General features: G+C 40.2%; 1 protein-coding gene across 1 annotated transcript in view; it reads right to left on the bottom strand.

The window, feature by feature from the left end:
* Positions 1-841: 841 nt before the first annotated feature.
* Positions 842-21324, bottom strand: part of LOC116314550 (alpha-1,6-mannosylglycoprotein 6-beta-N-acetylglucosaminyltransferase B-like) — a 68750-nt gene continuing 48267 nt past the window's right edge. Inside the window, exons 10-18 of the mRNA XM_031732604.2 lie at positions 20296-20429; positions 18715-18845; positions 17937-17942; positions 15262-15417; positions 14927-15073; positions 14692-14808; positions 10702-10776; positions 2761-3032; positions 842-1381 (exon numbers count right to left, since the gene is read on the bottom strand). Of these exons, the coding sequence (XP_031588464.1) occupies positions 1183-1381; positions 2761-3032; positions 10702-10776; positions 14692-14808; positions 14927-15073; positions 15262-15417; positions 17937-17942; positions 18715-18845; positions 20296-20429 (1237 nt within the window). The 3' untranslated portion in view covers positions 842-1182. The remainder of the gene's footprint in view (positions 1382-2760; positions 3033-10701; positions 10777-14691; positions 14809-14926; positions 15074-15261; positions 15418-17936; positions 17943-18714; positions 18846-20295; positions 20430-21324) is intronic.

Consider the following 21324-nt stretch of genomic DNA (forward strand, 5'->3'; position numbering starts at 1 on the left):
TATCATCCAAGTATTGAAGTTTGATGTCTGACTCCATTATTTTCACCATTTGTTCTGCTACTTAAGCAGGCATGCCTTTATCTATAAAGACAGTATAAATTTTTGCAAGGGATAGAGTACAAGGATTGCAGAGATGTGCCTTATGAGGAATATATTATTATAACAAATCAGCTTAGGATATAATACAGGGGGAAAAAACCTCAAATATTAGTGCAGGAATCAAACCAAGAAGTGTCATCTTGTATCCAAAGTATGCTTCATAACCAACGAGTCTGTGCCAACAAAGCTTTATGTCCGTATAAATCGGGCTGAAAGAAGAAAATTGTTATATTTTGCCATAAAAAGATAATAAAAGATGGATAGTTTTACCTCACTTTAAATCATGATTTGTGCGTTGTCATGTCTGTAATTCAGCAAGTTTACTGAAGAAATCTGTCTAGCCAGAATTTGTGAAAATTTGTGAAGCATTTGAAAAGACAGACCTCATTAAATTTTGGTGCGGATCCAGAACATTTCAGATGATGACATTAAAACAAGGAGCTCTGACTCTGATGGAAGATGTGCCTTCTCAAAACCCTCAGAGACCTGTATTAAAATGTGTTTAGATACAGAGACAGATGGATGGATGCACTTCCAGTAGAGTACTTTTTTTTTAAATACAAAAAAAGACGATGTTTCCCGTATGTATTTTATTAAACAACACTTATGTACAAATTTCATCACAGACATTTAAAATAGTACATCTCAATATAGTGTAAATGGCTTTGGGTGCATCTAGTACAAATATCCAACTCCACTATGACACTGTAAATATTCACACAACAACAATTAACCACACTTGTGAAAATCAAGCATTTTTTTTATTCAAATCTTTCTTGATTACTCATATAACTCATCCATTAAGTTTTACATTTCATCGTGATTTCTGTAAAGACTGTCCGAATGCACAACATCTGTAAAGTGAAGCTTCAAACCCTCCAGACTCAAAGTACAATCATGCAGTTCCCTGAGACGTTTACACCTTACCTACTTTGGTAGCCAGTTCTGGGTCAGAGGTAAGGTAGCACAGTCAGTGTGTATCCTTTGCTGCTTTTATCACACTGTCTCTTCCCAGTGAGTTTCCTACCCAAGGACCTACCCAAGGATTACAAAAGAGCCTCCATCATCCAGGTCCTCCTCTGGTCATAGGCAGTCCTTGCACAATGCCACCTGGCCGTTGCGAAAGTCCCTGCAGGGGCAAAGGCGTTGGTATTTGGCACTGGAGCCGGCACAGCTGAACAGCAAGGGGTCCTGCTGCAGGCTGCATTCAGCATGCTCTGCTGAGAAAGCAGGAAAGAGGTGGTTCTTCTCAGACTCCACTCCTTCACATTGAAAGTCCAGCCTGGGAACAAAGACAAAGGATGACGACACAGTTTACAGTGTATATATAAACCGGACTGTAAACCACTGTGCTAATGACACTTCTAAAAGTTTGTGTGTCCTGCAAAAATCAGAGAAAGAGTACTACTTGTGATCCTGGAACAGGTTCTGTGGACAGCTGACAAAACTTGTCAAAGGCGGCACAGTACTGTGTTTGAAGTGTTGTGAACACCAACACAGTGCTGAAACATAACGACCAAAACCCACTTTCTTGTCATATGAAGACAAGAAAGTGGGTAAAAATGAAGAAATTGAAATAGGAATCCTGACCTTTAATCAAAATCTGATAATTGTAGATCAATCCCTGGCTGCTCCAGTCTGCATCCTTGAATATAATGGTAAACTTGGGCAAGATACGGAACCCCGAAGCTGCTTCCAGTGTGTTCATCGAATTGTGGATGCTAGGTAGTTAGCCCTCAGACTTAGAAAAAAGTGTTTGTATGAATAGGTGAATGACAGATATTGTAGAAAGTGCTTTGAGTGCCCAAGTAGGTCAATAAATTGCTACACCTGAGAAATGTTGAGTTTTGTTGGAGGCACAGTTCAAATTCCCAAAGCATTGAGGTGCATTCTGAAAGCAGACAGCATGAAACACCTGTCGGAGCCTGCTGCAGATGAAGGAGGCTCAACATAGTACTAGACTCATGAGTTTCACTTTTACCAGCATGTACTGTGAACGATTATTCAGCACGCTCAATAAAGAAATAAAAAATGAAACCTCTAAAAAAAACTGCATGTGAAGATCAGACCTCATTTTATGAGCAATGAATCTCTTTCTTCATGTTAATTTCTACATAAAAACCCACTAATAAAACCCTTTAATGTGTTTACTACGGCTGTTGTTCAGAATCACAGGAGAACAACAGAGGAAAGGGTGAGCCAGTTGCTTCATCAGTACTTTGAACTACTGTATAATACTGAAACTAGAAGTGCAAATGAGGCGTGGTGCTGCTTTGATGGAATGCAATCAAATAGTTATTTGTAGAATGAGCTCAGTGAGATGGACTTTTAAGATGTTACAGTTTGCAAAAAAAAAAACAAAGAAAATAAAAAGCTGCAATAGATGTTTCGGATGAGTGCACATCACAGCTGAAGTTTCCTTTTTAGAATAAATTTACATCACATTCACATTTAAACATGAACTATGGAACTTGTAACCTTTATTTTAGTGATGCCAGCAGGATCCCTCAAATGTTTTTTGCAAATTAACTTGTCATATTAACCTAAAAAACACTCAGATGCTGATATTTGTTTTTTATGAGCCAGGACTGGCGCACAAGACATGTGCACGCAAAAACGATCATCATCGTTCAACAAAGTCAGAAAAATAGGACATCTTACGCGCTGAAAGTCTCCCTAATGTTAATGAAACGATACAAGGCGGGTTCGCAGATTAGTCCTGCGGTTTGGCACGCCTTCACACACGACTCGCTCTCGAGTGAAGCCACAACACGGAGTGCGGTGAGAGGAGGCCAGGATGAGAAGGAGCTGGCGTTGGAGGCCCAGGTTAGGATTCTGGAGTTGGGTAGGAGGTTGAAAGGACTGGGAGCACTGCCCAACCAAGTCTGAGATGAATTTATGGGAGGAAACGGAGCTTCAGGGGAACAAAAGTCCTACAGGTGGAAAGAAAGGGAAAAAGTAAAATATACAACAAAAACTAAACTCTATAATAAAACCCAGAAACATGCAATCAAACAAAGACACATATGTAAAGTACATTATATTTAGCAACACATTAAATGCTACTAAAATAATAAAGGAGCTGTTAAATACAAAGAGTTGCTTATCAAAAGTGGGAAGTCCTTGTCATCCTATATGGAAATCATATGGATGTAGTCATGGCTCCCAGTAGTAAATAGGATTTGGAGGCAGAATTAGGGCTCTGATGAGAGGCTGACTAGACCCCTCCCCACCTTGCTGGGGCTATTCATAAAACCCAGGTAATAACATTTCTCTGACATATCCCTCTGGCCTCCAGACCCGTTTATTAAATAGGCTCCCAGTTCCCGTAGGCAATAACCAGACTTCCAATCTCTCAATCTCTGCTGCATTTCCACTCCTAAAAACAGACTACATTCCTGATTGCATACACACACACGCGCACACGCATATGCAGTGTTCATCAGCAAAACAAGAAAGTGTGAAAGGGGCGAGACAAGGAGACTGAGGGCTTGAAACTATATTAAATCTTCAGTAATTCTTTTTTGACATTCTTCATTCCATCAGTGACGCCATGTTCAAGAAGCCAGTTAGAGATGATTTGAGCTTTGAGATATGGCGTCACCATGAGCTGGTTTCAAGCTGAAGGCAGCCATCAGAAGGTGGATATACTGTGGTCATAAAAGGATGGACAGTTAGCAATAATACCCAGGTATGCTGTGGAATTTAAATGATGCTTAGTTGGTACTAAGGGGCCCAAAGTGTGCTAAGAAAATATCACCCACACCTTTACTCCACCAGCAGCAGCCTGAACCATTGACGTAAAGCATGATGGAACCATCCTTTCATGTTGTTTATTGATTTTATTTGCTCTGAGGACATTTTTATTTCTGATCACTATGTTATTGTTTTTAACTTGTCTTTTAATGAGCCTTTATCCCCTGTCAGACGGATGGTTAGCTCTCGCATCTTAAACTCCTCCACAGCGGAGAAATTTGTGGATGCTTTTAACTTACAGCTATCTCCTCAAAATGGTGTTGATTTCTCAACCAGTTTTTTTTAATAATTATTGCCTTTCTATTTTAGATGAAATCTGTCCGTTTAAGATGAGGAGTGTTTCTGCCTCTAAATCTCCTCCTTGGCTAAATGACAGTATTCGTTGTCTTAAACGTGATTGTTGTAAAGCGGAGCGCAGGTGGAGGAAAACTCATCTAAATGTTCACCTCCTCTATCTTAAGGACCTTTTAGCTTCTTTTAATAATGTGATCAGAGATGCGAGGGCTGCCCATTTCTCACACTTGGTTACAAAGAGCAGAGGCAATCCTAAGGTGCTATTCAACACTATTAGTGACATTGTTACTCCTGCTCTGCCTGCGGCCCCTATTTTTTCTAACGAGGACTGTGAAAATTTTCCTCTCTTTTCTGCTTGCAAAAATTAATAACGTGAGAATGAGTTTTACATACTCAGCACCTGTTATCTCAATCTCTACCCCATCCCGGCCCATTGTCTTGGATACTTTCTCTCCGGTTTCACTATCTGAGCTAGTGAAATTAGTGAATTCAGTGAAAGCATCCTCCTGTTCACTTGACATTATACCTGCATCATTATTCAAAAATGTCTTCCAGTCTATTGGCCCATGTGTGCTCACTTTAATCAACTCTTCACTGGCATCTGGTATAGTTCCAGTTTATTTTAAAAACGCTGCTATTCTCCCACTTTTAAAAAAAAAAAACCTCAACTAGACCCCTCTCTTTGGAGCAGCTACAGACCTATCTCTAAATTACCGTTAATCGCTAAGCTTCTAGAAAAGGTTGTGGCTAAGCAGCTCATGGCAGCTCTAGATAAACATGGCATTTACGATAAGTTTCAGTCCGGTTTTCGTCAATTTCACTCCACGGAGACAGCTCTTCTTAGGGTCTCAAGTGATATCTTGATGGATAATGATGCAGGAAAATGCTCTGTTCTACTCATGTTGGACCTCACATCAGCTTTCGACACAGTTGACCATCACATCCTCATTGAAAGGCTGAAAAAATGGGTTGGTGTATCTGGAACTGCATTAGAGTGGTTCTCCTCTTATCTCCATCACCGATCCTTTTCTGTGGCAGTTTCCGATTTTAGGTCATCCTCTACCTCCCTTACTTATGGTTTCCCTCAAGGGTCAGTTTTGGGGCCTTTATTGTTTTTAATTTATCTTCTTCCCCTCCAGCATATAATGGGCTCTTTTGAGGACATTTCTTATCATTGTTATGCTGATGATATTCAGTTGTACATTTCTTTTATGCCCGAGGATTTATCTAAGCTTCAGCGTCTGAATGCTTAGATTTGATCAAACGTTGGATGGCTGCAAATTTCCTCCAACTCAACGAGGGGAAAACCGAAGTCCTCGTATGCGCCCCTGATAGATTTCTATCGCAGATAGTGAAAGCCCTTGGTCCTCTCTCACTCTATGTTAAATCCTCTATCAGGAATTTAGGTGTCACCTTAGACTCCAGTCTCACATTGGATGGGCATGTGAAATCTCTGGTTCGGTCTTGTTTTTATCATTTAAGAAATGTGGCTAGGCTAAGCCCGATTTTATCTTGATCTAAACTGGAGATTGCTATACATGCATTTATCTCGTCACGCTTGGATTATTGTAATTCGCTGTTTATGTGTCTTAGCAAAGGTTCTCTGGATCGTCTGCAGGTTGTGCAAAATGCTGCAGCTAGGCTTTTGACAAAATCCTCCAAGTACTCACATGTGACACCGTTGTTATCTCAGTTACACTGGCTTCCTGTTAAATTTAGAGTCGATTTTAAGATCCTGGTCTTGACCTACAGAGCTGTGCACGGACTGGCACCTGCCTACATCTTTGATCTGCTACAGCCCTATGTCCCTAGCAGGTCTTTGAGGTCATCTGATCTGGGCTTACTTGCTATAAAAAATACTAAGAGGAGGACTAAGGGTGATAGAGCTTTTGCCACTGTGGTCCCTAGACTGTGGAACTCTCTCCCCCAAGCATTAAGAACTGTGGACTCAGTAGCTGTTTTTAAAAAACAACTCAAAACTCACCTTTTTAAAACTGCTTTTGGTTAATTTTTTGCCTGTTTTATTTAGTCTTTTTAAATCTTTTTATGACTTGTAATCTTATGTGCAGCACTTTGTGATTCTGTCTTGAAAGGTGCTATATAAATAAAAAATTATTTATTTATTATTTATTTATTTATTTGTTTACATCAAATTCTGACCCTAACCTTCGAATGTTGCAGCAAAAATCAAAACCCAACATTTGTATTTTCTATTTTCTAATTTTTCTTCTTCTGCTGCTGTAGCCCATCTGCTTCAAGGTTTGACGTGCTGTGTTCTGCATACCTTGACTATAAAAAGCAATTATTTGAGTTACTGTGGCCTTGTTATCAGCTTGAAGCAGTCTGGCCATTCTCTTCTGACCTCTGGCATCAATGAGGCATTTTCACTGCATTTAACTGCTGCTCACTGGATATTTTCTCTTTTTCAGACCATTCTCTGTAAAGTCAAGAGATGCTGTGGAGAAAAATCCCAGCAGATCTGCAGCTTCTGAAATACTCAGACCAGCCTTTCTGGCACAACAACTATGCTACGTTCAAAGTCACTTAAATCATCTTCCTTCCTTATTCTGATGCTCGCTTTGAACTTCAGCAGGTTATCCTGGCCACATCTACATTCCTTAATGTACTGAGTTGCTGCCATGTGATTGGCTGATGAGATACTTGCAATAACAAGCAACTGGAATAACCAGGTAACCGGCGGGTGTGTGTGTGTTTGCGCCCTGCTGTGTCATCACACAGGCAACATTTTTAGAAAAAAAAATAGCGAGCTGCCATCAAACTTTATTGTATGAGGGTCACAGAGGGGCTAGAGCTCTGCTAGAGCAAACAGAAGAGAGGGGTATTCATAGTGGGAGATAACGAGTGTGACGGTTTTGGTCAGAAAGTAGAAAAATGAGGTTAAAGGATGTGTGGAACTTGAGGAGTTAGAAATAAAATTGGAAAAGAGGAAAGAAAAGGTTTAAGGAAAGTGGCAGAACAGGGAGGAGAGCCTGATTGGAAGTCTGCCCTTGTACACACCAGGCGGCTAGTCACAGTCTCAGTCAGTCACGGCATGTTGAGAGAGAGTGTGTGTGTGTGTGTGTGTGTGTGTGTGTGTGTGTGTGTACATTATTGTGTGTGTATTATTTCTGACAGCGGGGAAGAGAGGGTGTCAGAGCAGAACAGAGGCTAACACATTTCCTTAACCTGCCACTGCCAGACAATATACCAACCATCAAAACATGACAGATCTGACTGAGGACAACGACATCTGTAAACATTCTGCATATAAGAGTGAGAATGTGTGTGTGGGTGTGTGTTAATATTTCAGATGATTTTCTTTTTAAAAATAACTTGAAAGTAGCAGTAATACCAAAAAAATACAGTTAAACACATGGTGATCATTCATTTCTCATTTTGATGTGTGCAAATGTTAGAAATCAACTACACTGCATGTAAGCAAAAAAACAAAACAAAAAAATTGTGAGCTTGCAGTATACACATATATACACACATATAAATTTGAGTGACATGCGGTTCTTAATCCATAAGGTTTTTTAGGATGTTGGCCCACTATTTGCAGCTATAACAGATTTAACTCCTCTGGGAATGCTCACCACATGGTTTAGGAGTGTTTAAACCTTTCTTCCAGAAGTGTATTTGTGAGATCAGACACTAATGTTGAACGAGAATGCCTGGTTCAGTCTCTGCACAGACTCTGTGCAGGCCAGTCAAGTTCTTCCACAAACTCACTCTTCCATGTCTTTATGGACGTTTCTGGCTTCGTTTACTGGTGTGCAGTCATGTTGGAACAGGAAGGGGCCATCCCCCAAAATTTCCCCATGAACTGTTAAAAATGTCTTGGTATGTTGAAGCATTAAGAGTTCCTTTTACTGGAACAAAGGGGCCAAACCCAACTCCTGAGAAACAACCACACACCATAATCCCCGTCTACCAAACTTCACACTTAGCACAATGCAGTCAGACAATTGCCGTTCTCTTGGCAACCACCAAATCCAGACTCATCTGTTGGATTGCCAGATGGAGAAGTGTGATTCATCACTCCAGAGAATACGTCTCCACCGCTCTAGAATCCAGTGGTGGTGTGCTTTACACCACTGCATCAAACACTTCGCACTGTGCTTGATGATGTAAGGCTTAGATGCAGCTGCTCAGGCATGGAAACGCATTCCATGAAACTCTCTGCAGTGACTGGCCCTGCAGAAGTTTGCCACCTCTGTGCATTTTATAAACCTATGACCATGGAAGTGATTGCAACACCTGAATTCGGTGATGTAGATGGGAGACTGAATACTTTTAGCAATATAGTGTATACATCTCTTCAAATAGATTGAATTAATAACTAAAATACTTGGAAAAATTAAAATATAATGAAAATAAAATGTACTGGCTCAGGAACAAAGATTTAAAATGCAACAGCGAGCTCGCTCCTCTGGAGCTTCACATGAGAGCCAGTTAATTCCTTTCTTCTGTCAAGGGGATTGACCCGATGAGCAGAATTGAATAAACGCATCCTTTCTGTTCTTAACCTTGTGTTTAAATGTTACGCTTCTTTTCCCCAGCCATAATCCACTCTAGGACTCAATTTACTTCTATTAAGACACACTTTGAAAGGTGGACATGAAAACTATTAAGCAGAACTCTTGCATGCTGTCTCACTTACTGCTGGTATTTTTAATAAGCTAGAACATCTCAGTCCATCTGACCTTTATCAAGCATGCAGGCAAAACTCCTGCATTCTTATGTATTAGTATATACACACATATAGTCAGATTAGTCCTCTGAGGCATTTCCTAACACTGCACACATGTGTGCCTTTAGTTTGTCAGTAGCATCAACATACTCATGAATGTGATAATAATTATTGTGACATCCATATAAATTCAGGGCAAACAAACGTTGACTCTAAATAAAACTGTTTGATACATCAAAACACTGCATTAGCAGCCATATTTGATATATAATAGATATAAAAAAACAGGTCTTAATCTATTAAAATATCTAATAAGTAGCATTAATTAATGAATGGATTATATGCATTCAGAAGCATTATATAGTTTCTACAATGACATCATGCAGTGCATATTAATAACTACTGAAACTAACTTTACAAAACATCCGTTTACAGCCCAGAACAAAGCGCTTATTGTTCAGTTTTACATCCTCTGTCTTTTTGACTTTTGAATCATAAAGAAAATATAATATTACAGAGTATTCCCCTGAGTGACACTGGGCTTCTCGTCCCTTCATCTCACTGTCTCTATACCCTTAGTTGGTGTTAAAACAAGTTCAATATCAAAAACGTTAAGGGAGGTCTCGCAACAATTAGAACTTTTATGTTCACTTGTTCCATGTTTCAGTTTTCTTGTGGTTTCACTGACGTATCATCAACACAACCTGATCAAGAGGATGTGCAGGTGATAACACTTAACTGACTGACTGTATAATAGCAATTGGCACAGTTCCCACATAACTAATTTCCATTTTCAAGAGGAATTAAGAGAGTTTGGTCAACTAGATGTCAAGTTGGGGTTTTTTGTTTTGTTTTTTTTGTCCTCTGAACACACAGTCATTATGGACCAAATGGTCTCTTAGGCTTCACTCACATTTATACACAAATGTGGAAAAACAAAGGTGCTTACTAGCTAGTCTAAAGCTGTGTGATTACCATGTTATGTGTTTTTTTGTAAAAGATTAATATTTTCCTTTTGCCCTGAATGCTTTCGATCAATACCCTAACTTTCTGAAGACTTTCCTGGTTGCAAGAGATCCAAATGGTCATGATAAGCTATAGAAATTTACAACAAATGTGAAAATCAGTAAAAACTTTATATTACCCCAATTTTTTTTATGGATCGTGTTCAATATTTATCACCAATATACTAGGCCTTGGGGGACATGAGTACCTAGGTTGGCTGACCAACTGGCCAAGGTCAACGTTGATCTTGGAAAAAACATTTCAAGAAACCATACAGAGTAATATATCATATGACAGTGTTTGGAGGGAGCTGTTCAACACACAATGTAGTTTTTGGATAGGACGCCCTATGATGCCACAATGACACTGCAAAGTCTTGAGTTTTTACAGCTTATAGAAGCCAATTACAGCCAATTTTGCTCCAATCATAAGGATAAAGATAATAAAATTCACCATTTTAGTATGTAATGCTTCAAGGTCATAAGTCAAAGGTCAGAGTCACATGAATTAGAGAATGTTAAAAAAAAAACAGGCTGACGTCAGCATGTTGTAATAAAAGCATGATAAAACATCAGAGTTTCAGTATAGCCCTTGCACTGCAGGGTGGAGTTGCCTTCTCTGAGTGCTCCTTTAAGTATAACAGTAATAAATTACTGGCTGTGTCTGTTATAAACACCATGAGAGCCATAAGGCTTGAGCCAGACACATAACAATGAATCTTGTGGTTCAAGCCCACATCTATTCACAAAAAAGCAAACTGCTGGGAGGCGCCACGTGCACCATTAAATCATTGCTCTTAGATTTATTAAGCTTCGTGCCAGCACGTTTCACGATTCAAATGTTGAGCGACCCACCTGGTTCTGAATGTAAGCGTGGAGTCTTTCGAGCATTCCCTCACAGGTGTACTCGTACGGCAGGAACGGCTCCACCTGCAGACACACGTGCGTGCACAGATGAGCAAACAGTAGACAAGAGCATGCGCGGGCATGACCGCAAAGCCAAGTCGTAGTAATTACAGGACCCCGAGCATCTGATAGTTAATCACAGTTGACACATTCATTAGCGTAATTGTGAAAGGCCTATATCACGGCACGAGCCTCGCATTAAAATCAACGACCTAATACATCACAGGTGACAGCTTTGAAAATTGATTTCATTAATTTTCGTGATGACTACATCAATATGTCAAACAATGGATTAAACTGACGTCGGACCACAGGTCACGCGGCACTGAGACGGCTGTTTTGGTGACTTCTGGATCCTTTGGGTGCAGTTAATAGTGTTGCCGTAAAGACCTGTCAATCACTGTCAGATTGTTTTTTTAAGGCACGCCATGCATAAAAACTCAAAAGTGAACACTGATCAATAACTTTCCCTGCTTTCTCATATTTGATGCAGGCAGGGTCATAGGGAACTGCTGGGAATAATGACTGTAGGTTGGAATCTTTGGAGACGGTGTTTATATCAATAACAGCATTTTTGAGGGTGACTGTGGATTGAACACATGACTAATTATAAAATATATCGGGACAGAACAGATCCTGCCGGTATCCCCGGTGTAGAAACCTCTCAAAATGTCTCCCCGTGGTATCTGAAGTGAGATCTCACTGTTTACCATCAGGCCACTAAAGCACTCAGGCTTAAATTGATAAATGGCGCCTTTTAGCGTTGTGTTCCTTTTAGCGCTCTCTTATTACTTTATTTCATCTGAGTTTAATGAAATGTATCTGGCACCTCATCAGCTATTCTGCAATGCAATTTGCCTTTTGGGCATCTTTACATAATAGAATCCGAGTCGGAGAGGACCAAAAAAAAAAAAAAAGTTTCATAAAGTGTGATTTGAATTCAACAGTAGGAAACATTCTTTATGTGACTGCACATTTAATATACCTAAACTGACTGAAGCGGTTGGTCACAAAAAGTGGGAGCAACATTCATCATTTCACACCATTAGAAGTGACATAAAATGATGGCTTATCTGCAAGGCAAGTTATGCTGGTAGTAGGTACAGACGGGACAAAAAACACACACACAGACATTTGAGTATTTCTTCATTTCCACGAGGCATAGTACTATTAAAGTAACATTAAAGCTTAGCCAGCAGCTTTTTAAGCTATCTAAATCTATAACATGAGCTGCAGGAATATGAACAGACCCCTAAAAAGCATTAAGCACTGAGCCGTCTGTGAATAAGTGCAAGTAAACTCACAATATGTAATCTACACAACCAGATGAGCCACACTAAATGCCATCTACACATGTAGCGTGCCCAATTTTACACTCAGACTCATCTCACTGAGCTTAAACTCTGCACGAACCGAAGAGTTATCCAAGTAATTGTATTACAAGGAAATGCTTTTACAAACACAGTAACTAATTATAATTTAAGATGAACTCAATTTCCCTTTTCAGGTCATCTCCTAGCGCACCTCTGCACTCTGACTGCTCTTTTTTAAGTCCTATTTTAGCCACTTGTACGTGTGTGTCTGCAGTTTTACCGTCTATCTCAAACTTTCACAGGGCGCGAAAATTTAATTTTATGTCAAACTGACCTGACACTGCTAACAGGAGCCGCAATTACAGCCATGACTGGGAGACCAAACAACGGTTTTCACTGAAAGAGTGCACAGCAGCACATCAGGTCAAGAGCTCCCTGCTTATTTATTCATTTATTTTTTTGACATTAATAGGGTAGCGCACCGTGGCTTTTTCACACTGTAAATTTCACACTAATTTAGCATCTTGAGCTGTATGAGAGTACGAGCATTCAGCGGAAAACAATTTGACTTGGCAGCTCGTCACAGCAGAATAAAAATCCAGGGGGCTTTGGATACACCAACACAATCAACGCTCCCTAACCTCCCTACTCACCAAACCTAGACTATGTGACTGTCCCTTACTGCTTCAGTAAAAGAATAAAAATAGGATGGCAACATCTTTGTGGCTAAGAATGGCCCAGAGAGTTGCTGTCAGAGTCACTTTCAATCACAAGGTGATTGCATGACTGGTGGGAGGGAACCTGTCTCCAAATATGCCAATGCCGATTACTATCAGGCAAAAGTTTGCAAATACTTGCCAATGAGCTCAACTTCTCTGCGATCCATCACTTTGCAGTAGGCGACTCAACATGACTGGTTGCCAGCTGGTTGTATTCTGGTTTTATTCCTATATGAAAGTATTGTTACTGAGCATCTCTATAGTTTAGGAATTTCAGAATATCTGTTTTAGATCTATGATGTTCTATCTCTATTTCTATGTGAATTTCCGTGTATATTGCTGAAAACAGGTTTGTTATTTTTCCCCATTTTATCCCAGTTAATCACCATAGTGTCATCATTGCAAGTAATTGACCACATTCGGTTGCAGACTGATCACAGACCTGACTGTGAGTGGTCTCAACAATTTCATCAAGAATTCAATATTTTTAGCTGCTGAGCAGTTTTCAACCACTCTTTTCTCTAGCGTGACGGTAGCATTATGAAAAACTAAATTGAAGTTGGAGGGTCAGTGTTTTGTCAAATGCACATCTTGGATCTACAACTTCATAAATAAGAAACCCTACACGACTTCCTTGTTTGTGTAATAAATATGAAGCTACCACCCCTTTGTTAATTAAGCTTAGCAAAAAGACTCAAACAGGTGCAAACAACAAGTGAGGCTCTGTCTAATGAGCAAAATCCACCTATGGGGGGGGAGGGGTGATCAATGTGAACAAAGGGACCTGTTGCCAGGCAACCAGTGGGGGATGTTACTGCTTCCTATCACTGAAAAATAGCAATTTTTGGCTTTTGCGTGCATAAAAACAAACAAGATGTGATGTCTTAATAAGTGAGCTTTTGAGGTGTTAGTAGGCAGATTTTGTGACAGAGCCAAGCTGCTTTTCAGTCTTCACGCTTGGCTGTTGGCACTAACTTCATATGCATTATAAGGACATGAAAACCGCATTGGCGTTTCAAATCTGATTCAAGTATAATACCCAAAATACCACACTTTTAAAAAAGTTACGAAACAGTTTGAAGTTCTCTTAAACTGTTTTGTTTGATAGGTTAGTAAAAAGATTCTTTACATTCCTTCATCTTTAAAATAACTTTTTTTTAAACTTCCATTTCAACCCGTGTCTTATTAAATATGTAGAGGGTGAAAAACAAACAAACAAACAAACAAACAAACAAAAAAACCCTACCACTGTTTTCTCCTCTGTTCTTTCTGCTTTCAAAATTTAAACCGAAACTCCCTCATCTTGTGTGATTAGTGTTGTTTTTTTCATTCCCATAAGACTTAAGCATTTACCAATACCACAAGTGGTACTTCATTTTGTCTCTATCAGCAGGAAACACAAGGTCTGCTTAACACACCTGGCAGGTAGAGGCACACATGAGTCTTGGAACTGCGAGAGGCTTGGCAGTAGCTCTGTGTTGTTCTGGTGACAGATTGAGCACAGTGCGATTGATTAATAAGATCTGCTGTGGACAATGCGTACTGCCTGTGGGGCTGGCCTCTGGAACGCTGCCACGTAAACTCAGGTGTGGGCACAGTTTACCTACTGAGCCGCTCAATATCTCAAGCAATTAGGAGTGTGGAGAGCAGAGCGGGAGCCAGCTAAGCATTTTGCTGTAACGTCGGATGCCATGATTAAGAGCTCTATTAAACTCAGAGGGCTTCAAAAGCGGGTCAAACCCCACTGTGAAGTGTGCAAGAGTAAATTATACTTTCACCTCAGTGTGCTATTATGCAGCAGTGAGTACCGTGGTGGACTACAATATAAGAAGACCATTATTTTGTTGAATGAGTGCTGTTAAGATTGGATGGCAAACACACACACATCCACAAAAAAATGAACGCACATTGATCCTCATGATTTCACGGATGGTTGCGTCAAACTCCTCGGAGTTATTGAAGTCAATAGTGATGACATGCGGTCTGCCAATGTACTGCTCCGCGTAGGGATGCTGAGAGGATACCTGAGGGAGGCACAAGTGGAGTACATTAATAATCTTTACGGCAATAAACATGGCTAAGATCAGACAGCATTACTGTCTTCTGTATATTTTTAAAAAGTCAAACATTGTGAGTTTCTACCTCCCTCGATGTGGGCTTCCCTCTGAAGAACTCGTGATTGAGAGAGCTGTGAGGAGGGTTAAACTTCGGCTGCAGGAAGATGCAGCCGTTGGCTATTGCCTCCAAAGGGGCGGGACCTTCGTACGGGAAGCCAAATCCGATGAATAACTAGTCAGGAAAACAACAAAGATCAGCAGATTGTGAGTGTTTACACAGCCACTCACACCCTGATCAGATCAATCCTTTTTCCAACTCTACAAAAGCAGGAAGCCTTCTTCAGTCCACAGGGACACAGAAACTGTGCGCAAACATTGACCCTTTTTCAGAGCTTAGACGCGTCGGTATTGGAAGCGCACCTTGGCCTTTCTGAGGAGCTGCTGCAGTTCCTGCTGAGGCAGCAGGCCGTGATTCTTGACGAAGGCGGGCACCTCTGGGGGACGCTGCGCCTCATAGTACACCGTCCCGTGGATCTCCATGTGCCGGTGCAGGATTGCCAGAAATTTTTCCTTACCCTTGAACACAAACAAGAAGGAAGCAAAATGAACTAAGCACTAAGACAAGAAATGAAAAATGAATGTATGAATTATGAATTTGTCTGTGCAAACACTAAAAAAGGTGGGTGAACTGCATTTGCATTTAAATTAGCGTTTTTTCCCCACAGTCCTTCAAATCCATTTTATTGAGTTTTAACTTAGCTTTGTTATCGGCACACGTTGCAGCTGGTTATAAGATTCCCTGTAACTTTTTTGAATATTTAGAAACTTTGTATAATTGTGGGGTTTTTTGTTGGGTTTTTTTGTTTAAATGTACAGTACATACATCCTCTGCTAAGATGTCATGCCTAAATACTTTGCACACCTTAAATCACTCAAATACGACCTTACGATTACACACAGCAGCTTGGAAAAGGTAAGCCTAAAACCTGGATGTGTTACAGCGTCTAGAGTAACACCCCAACCTGAGCACAAGTACTGGTTGATGGAAATGAGGCTGCTAAAAGCAGACTAATGAGCCAAGTCTCTCCATACTAGTACTAACACCGTCACCTTGGCAACTAAAAATCACTCTGTACCTGTGGAATTTTAAAGGAACATGAAAGACTGATAGCAGGGCGTATTGTATCCTCTGCGTTTCCCCGCGGGGATAATTTGCTTGGATTGTTTTATTGAGAAAAACTCAATTGGTTTATCTCAAAAAGTTTTTTTTCTGAGGGAATGTTATGAATAATTTACTAAAGCTATGTCTTTGAGGCATAAATCATTTATAAATGTCAACTAAGTGTTACTGCTCATTATTCATTCCAGGCTTTTCTTTTTTTTTCTTTTTTTTTCCTTTTTTTTTTTTAGAGCAATGAGGTGATGAAAACAGTTCCTTTTACAGAAAGTGATAATAATAACCATCAAAAAAATCAAAGCCTGCAGACTTGAAAGATGAAAAGGTTTGCGGTTTAATCTCTCGCTCACAACTGCAGCTGTGGGCGACTTGTGAGTTCAAACTGTGACCGGCTGTCCCGATTAAAAATAAAGTGAACTGACAAAACTTCAGTTCTTTATTCTTTTCAAATTTAAATTGATGAATTTCATAGGATGGTATATTGCATGTGTCTGCATGTTTGAAATATATTGGAAGAGATTAGAGTAATATACAAAGGTCCTGAGCAACCCAATATTTCTTTATATTTTGCTTTCAAGGCGCCGGGCTTTCTTGTGCTATTGTGTTATTGAGCAATAGTTCTCCAAGATTTGTGAAGGTCTTTCAAAGTTTTTCTTTGGACATTGGCTGCCTTGTAATTTATTTTCAGTCCAGTCCTTGTAGCTGATCATTTTGAGAACAATATTTTGTTTTTAAGCAACTTAACAATGATCTCTGAATCACTGAAACATGAAAAACGCACTTAAATCAAGGGATGGACCCGTGTTGTGCTTAAACATAATAGACAACTTGGCAAACAACCAATTTTAAATCATGTCTTTTGTTACTGGTGGCCTGTTGTATAAACACATAATTTGTTCCCATTTCTTTAACTGAATTAAAAAAATGCAGTGATAACAGGGTGATTTCCAAACAGCTATTAACTGAAAAAGCAGGCAAAACTCAACATGGTGTGCAAAGTGTCCTTAAAAAAAAAAATCTGATGAAACTTGACAAGTAGAGGACAAAAGAAGGCATTGCAGGCTAAATAAAACTACGAAGAGTATGTGAAAGTCATGTCCTTTCTCCAGCAGAGACCTGACACAGGACCTGAGACACACAGACATCTGTTGATTCATCTACTGTTCACTGAAGCCTCATCAGAAATGGTCTCAGTGTCAAATTACACAAGAACTGGACTGAAAATCATCAGTATATAAGGATGTGGTCAGGAGGTACAGCAGTGAGTGTCTACAGCCATCAGTAAAACACAGGGGAGCTTCTGTCATGGTTTGGGCCTGCATTTCAGCCAGTAAGGATCTTACTGGAACTGATGCAATTATTAACACAGACACGATCCATCATGCAGTAAGAGCACACCTGAAGAGAAAAACAAACAATGGACTATGAGTCATGGATTGGCCTCCCCAGAGCCTGGACCTCAACATTACTGAAGCAGTGTGAGATCATGTTGACAGAGAAGAGAACAAAAAGCAGCCAAGATCCAAAGAAGAGCTTTGAATGTCCTTCAGGAAGCCTGGAGAACTCTTCCTAAAGACTGCCAAAGAGGGCTTAGACTGTGTTGAAGAATAAAGGCAGTCATACAAAATATTGACTTTCAAGATTGTCAGAATTGTTCAGCCTCTGTCTTTGCCTTATATACTGTACTGCTATGTATGGTTGCCTGTTTCAATAAGTCACTTTCCTGTTCTCCTAGCAAATTCTAAAGAAATGCAGGCTGGTTTGAAAGTTTTGCACAGCACTATTTACTGACGTTGTTCATTTTGAAATGATTTCTGCAGAAATGGCTCCTTTACAGCAACTTTTGGCAACATAAAGTCTAGGAAGAAGACTTGATTTAAATTTGGCATGGAGTTAAGTAAAAAGGAGGTCTACTTACTTGAAGCTGTGTGGAGCCATCAAAGATGCATCATGAGATGACAGAACAGCACAGAGCGACACCACAAGCAAGCAGGGGAGAAGTGAAACGAGGGAGGACAGTATGGAGCAAAAAGAATAGCAAAGCATTAGTCAAGCTTCTTCTCATAGAACCTTTAGAAGTCCAACTCTCTAAAGTGAACCTCAAAATTGAGTTGGAGGAAGAGGCTGATCTCAATGAGGGGGTTTTCTCTGTCTGGGGAGATTCCAATACTACTGGTTCCTACACAGCAATCTTTCTGTTTCACAAATCTTACACTGCAACTCAAGTTGTTCTGAGAAAACAGGGAGCGCCATGGCAGTGTAGGTACAAAAGCTGCAGCCAGACTCAAGTAAAACAAACCTTGAGGGAGGCTGCAGCACGCTTCAAAGTTACAGAGAGAAGGAGAAGCCTTGGCAGCAGCTCGGAGGGAAAATTTACTCTAAACAAAAGCTATTGTTCCTGCAGCATCACACTTAAGGCCCGATTCCTGGAGGAGGAAATTGTTTGCAGGAAATGTAAAACCTAGTGGGCGTTTCACAGAAAAAGGAAAGCGATATTTAGAGGTTCTAAAAAGGTATCATATTTTGGAGTTTTATCAAATCTGAAGCACTTCCAGTATACAGTGTAAAATATGCTTGGGTTTAAATATTTCACATTTAGGAACAAAAATTATTACATGGTATGAATCAAGATGTAATATTCTTTTTCTCCTCCTGCTTGCTATTTGTGTATTGATGCTTGTGCTGGAGATACTGACCTTCCACATGTTGGCTTCTTTGCCATATACAACAGCCATGTTTTTAACCTTGTTCTTCTGAATATTCAGTCTCTCTGTCTCATTCAGCTCCTCTGCCACAAAACCCATAAAAGAGTTGTCTGGAGTGTGGGCTGCCAAGGACAAACAAAATAATTGGCAATACAGTGTTTCAAGTCCATTACATGAGTCAAAAAATAAAAAAAGGTAGCCAAAGTGCAGCTGCTGTGAAGATTCGTGGTGCTGTGGAAGTGGACGGTACAGAACAAAAGAGCGTGGCAGGAATTCAGGGGAAGCCAAGCTCATTGTTTTTCTCAGTAATTTGGTATTACATTAATCTGGTGGACTAAAGGGAAACGCAGGAAATGGTGCACTCGCTGGGGTTGAGGATGCTTTTCTTGTATGATGCTGTTAACTCCTGATCGGGCGACTTGATGAGTCACATCTGCGCGGTCGATGATGACAGTGCAACTTCATTATTTCAGTAAGCTGCACAAAACCGCTGCTATAATGTCCCCACAGCTGTCCGCTTTCAGGAAGTCAAGCAGCATGAATGCTAGCAGTCACAAAGGAAGTCTACTGCAGCGGGGATTTGCAAAGAAACTGTATTTTTCAGAAACTCAATTAAAGCTGACATCTTTTGGTGTAAGACTTTGTGATAACAGCAAGTGTTTTGGCTACAGACGGTTTTGCTCATTGTCACTGAATTAATTGGAGACAAACATCAGAAAGTTTCCTTTGCTACAATTTTCACCAAAAGTGTCATGAATGTGCGTGTCAGTGCTTGTGTTTTTGCACCTTTATGTTTGGGTCTTTGCGGGTGTGTGTGTCTGTGTGCATCCCACACAGGAGGCATTACACATCTGTACAGGCCCAGCTGTACTGATTAGTTTCCTGCCTGCTGCTGTAAAGGCTCGCCTGTGACAGCCTGAGGCCTTTATTAGCTCACACAGTGTTTTCACACTTTAAGTTTAAAACATTAACTCACTGGACAGTTTATTAGGTACACCTTACTAGTACTGGGATCGGCTCACTTTTGCTTTCTGAACTGCATTAATTCAACAAGGTCCTGGAAACATTCCCCAGAGATTTTTGTAGTGTAGCCTCAGTTTCCTGTTCTTAGCTGACAGGAGGGGCATCTTTTGTGGGCCCATTTGCTTCAAGGTTTGATGTGTTGTTCAGAGATGCTCTTGTGTATACCTTGGGTGTAACAAGGGGTTACTTAAGTTACTGTTGTCTCCCTATTAGCTCATAGCAATCTAGTCATTCTATTCTAACTTCTGGCATCAGCAAGACATTTTGCCCTGGAGAACTACTGGATATTTTCTCTTTTTTGGACTATTCTCTGTAAACTCTAGAGATGGTTGTGAAGAAAAGTCCAAGTAGGGTTACTGCCATGTGATTGGTTGATTAGCTATTTTGCAGTAAACAGGTGTATCTAATAAAGGGTTCATGAGTGTACATATCACACACATATGTGCATCAAAACAACTTAAAGCATCTGTAAATGAAAAGCAGACGTTGACTTTAGATTCTCAATCTCAGTGAGAACAAAGATCGTAGAGAAACAAGCAGCCCACATACGGAACATGGTCATGTACTGCTGCCCATGAAGGTTCCAGTAACCCCAGTTCGTCCTGTAGCCATGCAGAGTTGCATACTCCTCGTGGTTGTAGGCAGGCTCTGTACCAAAGGTATCAATCACTCTTATGTGGCATCTGGGACAAAATAAGACATACAATTAGACTGAATTAGAACAAAGTTGTCTCTTCCATTTATTTGTCTCCTCTAGCTGAGTGAAAAACAATACATTAGCCTTTTTACTTTGCCAGAACGGCACATGTGTACACAGTGAGATCGAGTCTAGAGAAACATGAACTATCATGAAGAAAAAAATCTAATTTTGAGTTATGGGAGCTAGTCTGAGATCTCTAACACAGTCTGGGTATCAGAGTCTTGGTTTGTAAAGCTGTCAGTGGTGATAGATGTCCACGTCCCCAGCCCTAACCCCTAATAAGCAGAGATCGCACACGCCTCAAGGTGAGACAATAGGAGCTTAAATAATAGACTTGTTTTACAGCCACCACAGGACACGCTGCTGTAACAGATCATGATATGGTATTGGTCCATCCTGGCCAGAATCTAAAGAAATAAATTTTAGGGCGAGGCTTTTTTTTCCCATGTGCAGGGCTTTGACTAGAAAATGCTTTAGGTTCTCTCTGATAATGTCAAAGCAGCAGTGAGTGGATAAACATTACACCGCTTTGACTGCATCAACAGAAAAACATCAAATGATTATTGTCCTCTAAGATCAAACTAAAATAGAACATTTAGCTAACAATGACAAGCTTAAGAGGAGAAAATTAGTCATCAGCACTTTATCCGGTGTAAATATTCACACTGGGAAGTGGAAGAAGCAGCTCGGTGTAATGAAATTGGAGACGTTTTATCAATAGCTTGCATCTCTAATCAGTGTCAGGGCTGGAGAGGCAATCAAAGTATTGGCCTGTCACTTTGTCAGGAGAGGACTATTGGTCGATCAGCCGACCTTGAACTGATGCTGACTGGAATCAGCGTAGGCTTTAGCTGGTGTATTTGAGAATTTGCAAAATG

The sequence above is a fragment of the Oreochromis aureus genome, linkage group 4 (assembly GCF_013358895.1).
Source record: "Oreochromis aureus strain Israel breed Guangdong linkage group 4, ZZ_aureus, whole genome shotgun sequence".
Classification (NCBI taxonomy): Eukaryota; Metazoa; Chordata; class Actinopteri; order Cichliformes; family Cichlidae; genus Oreochromis; species Oreochromis aureus.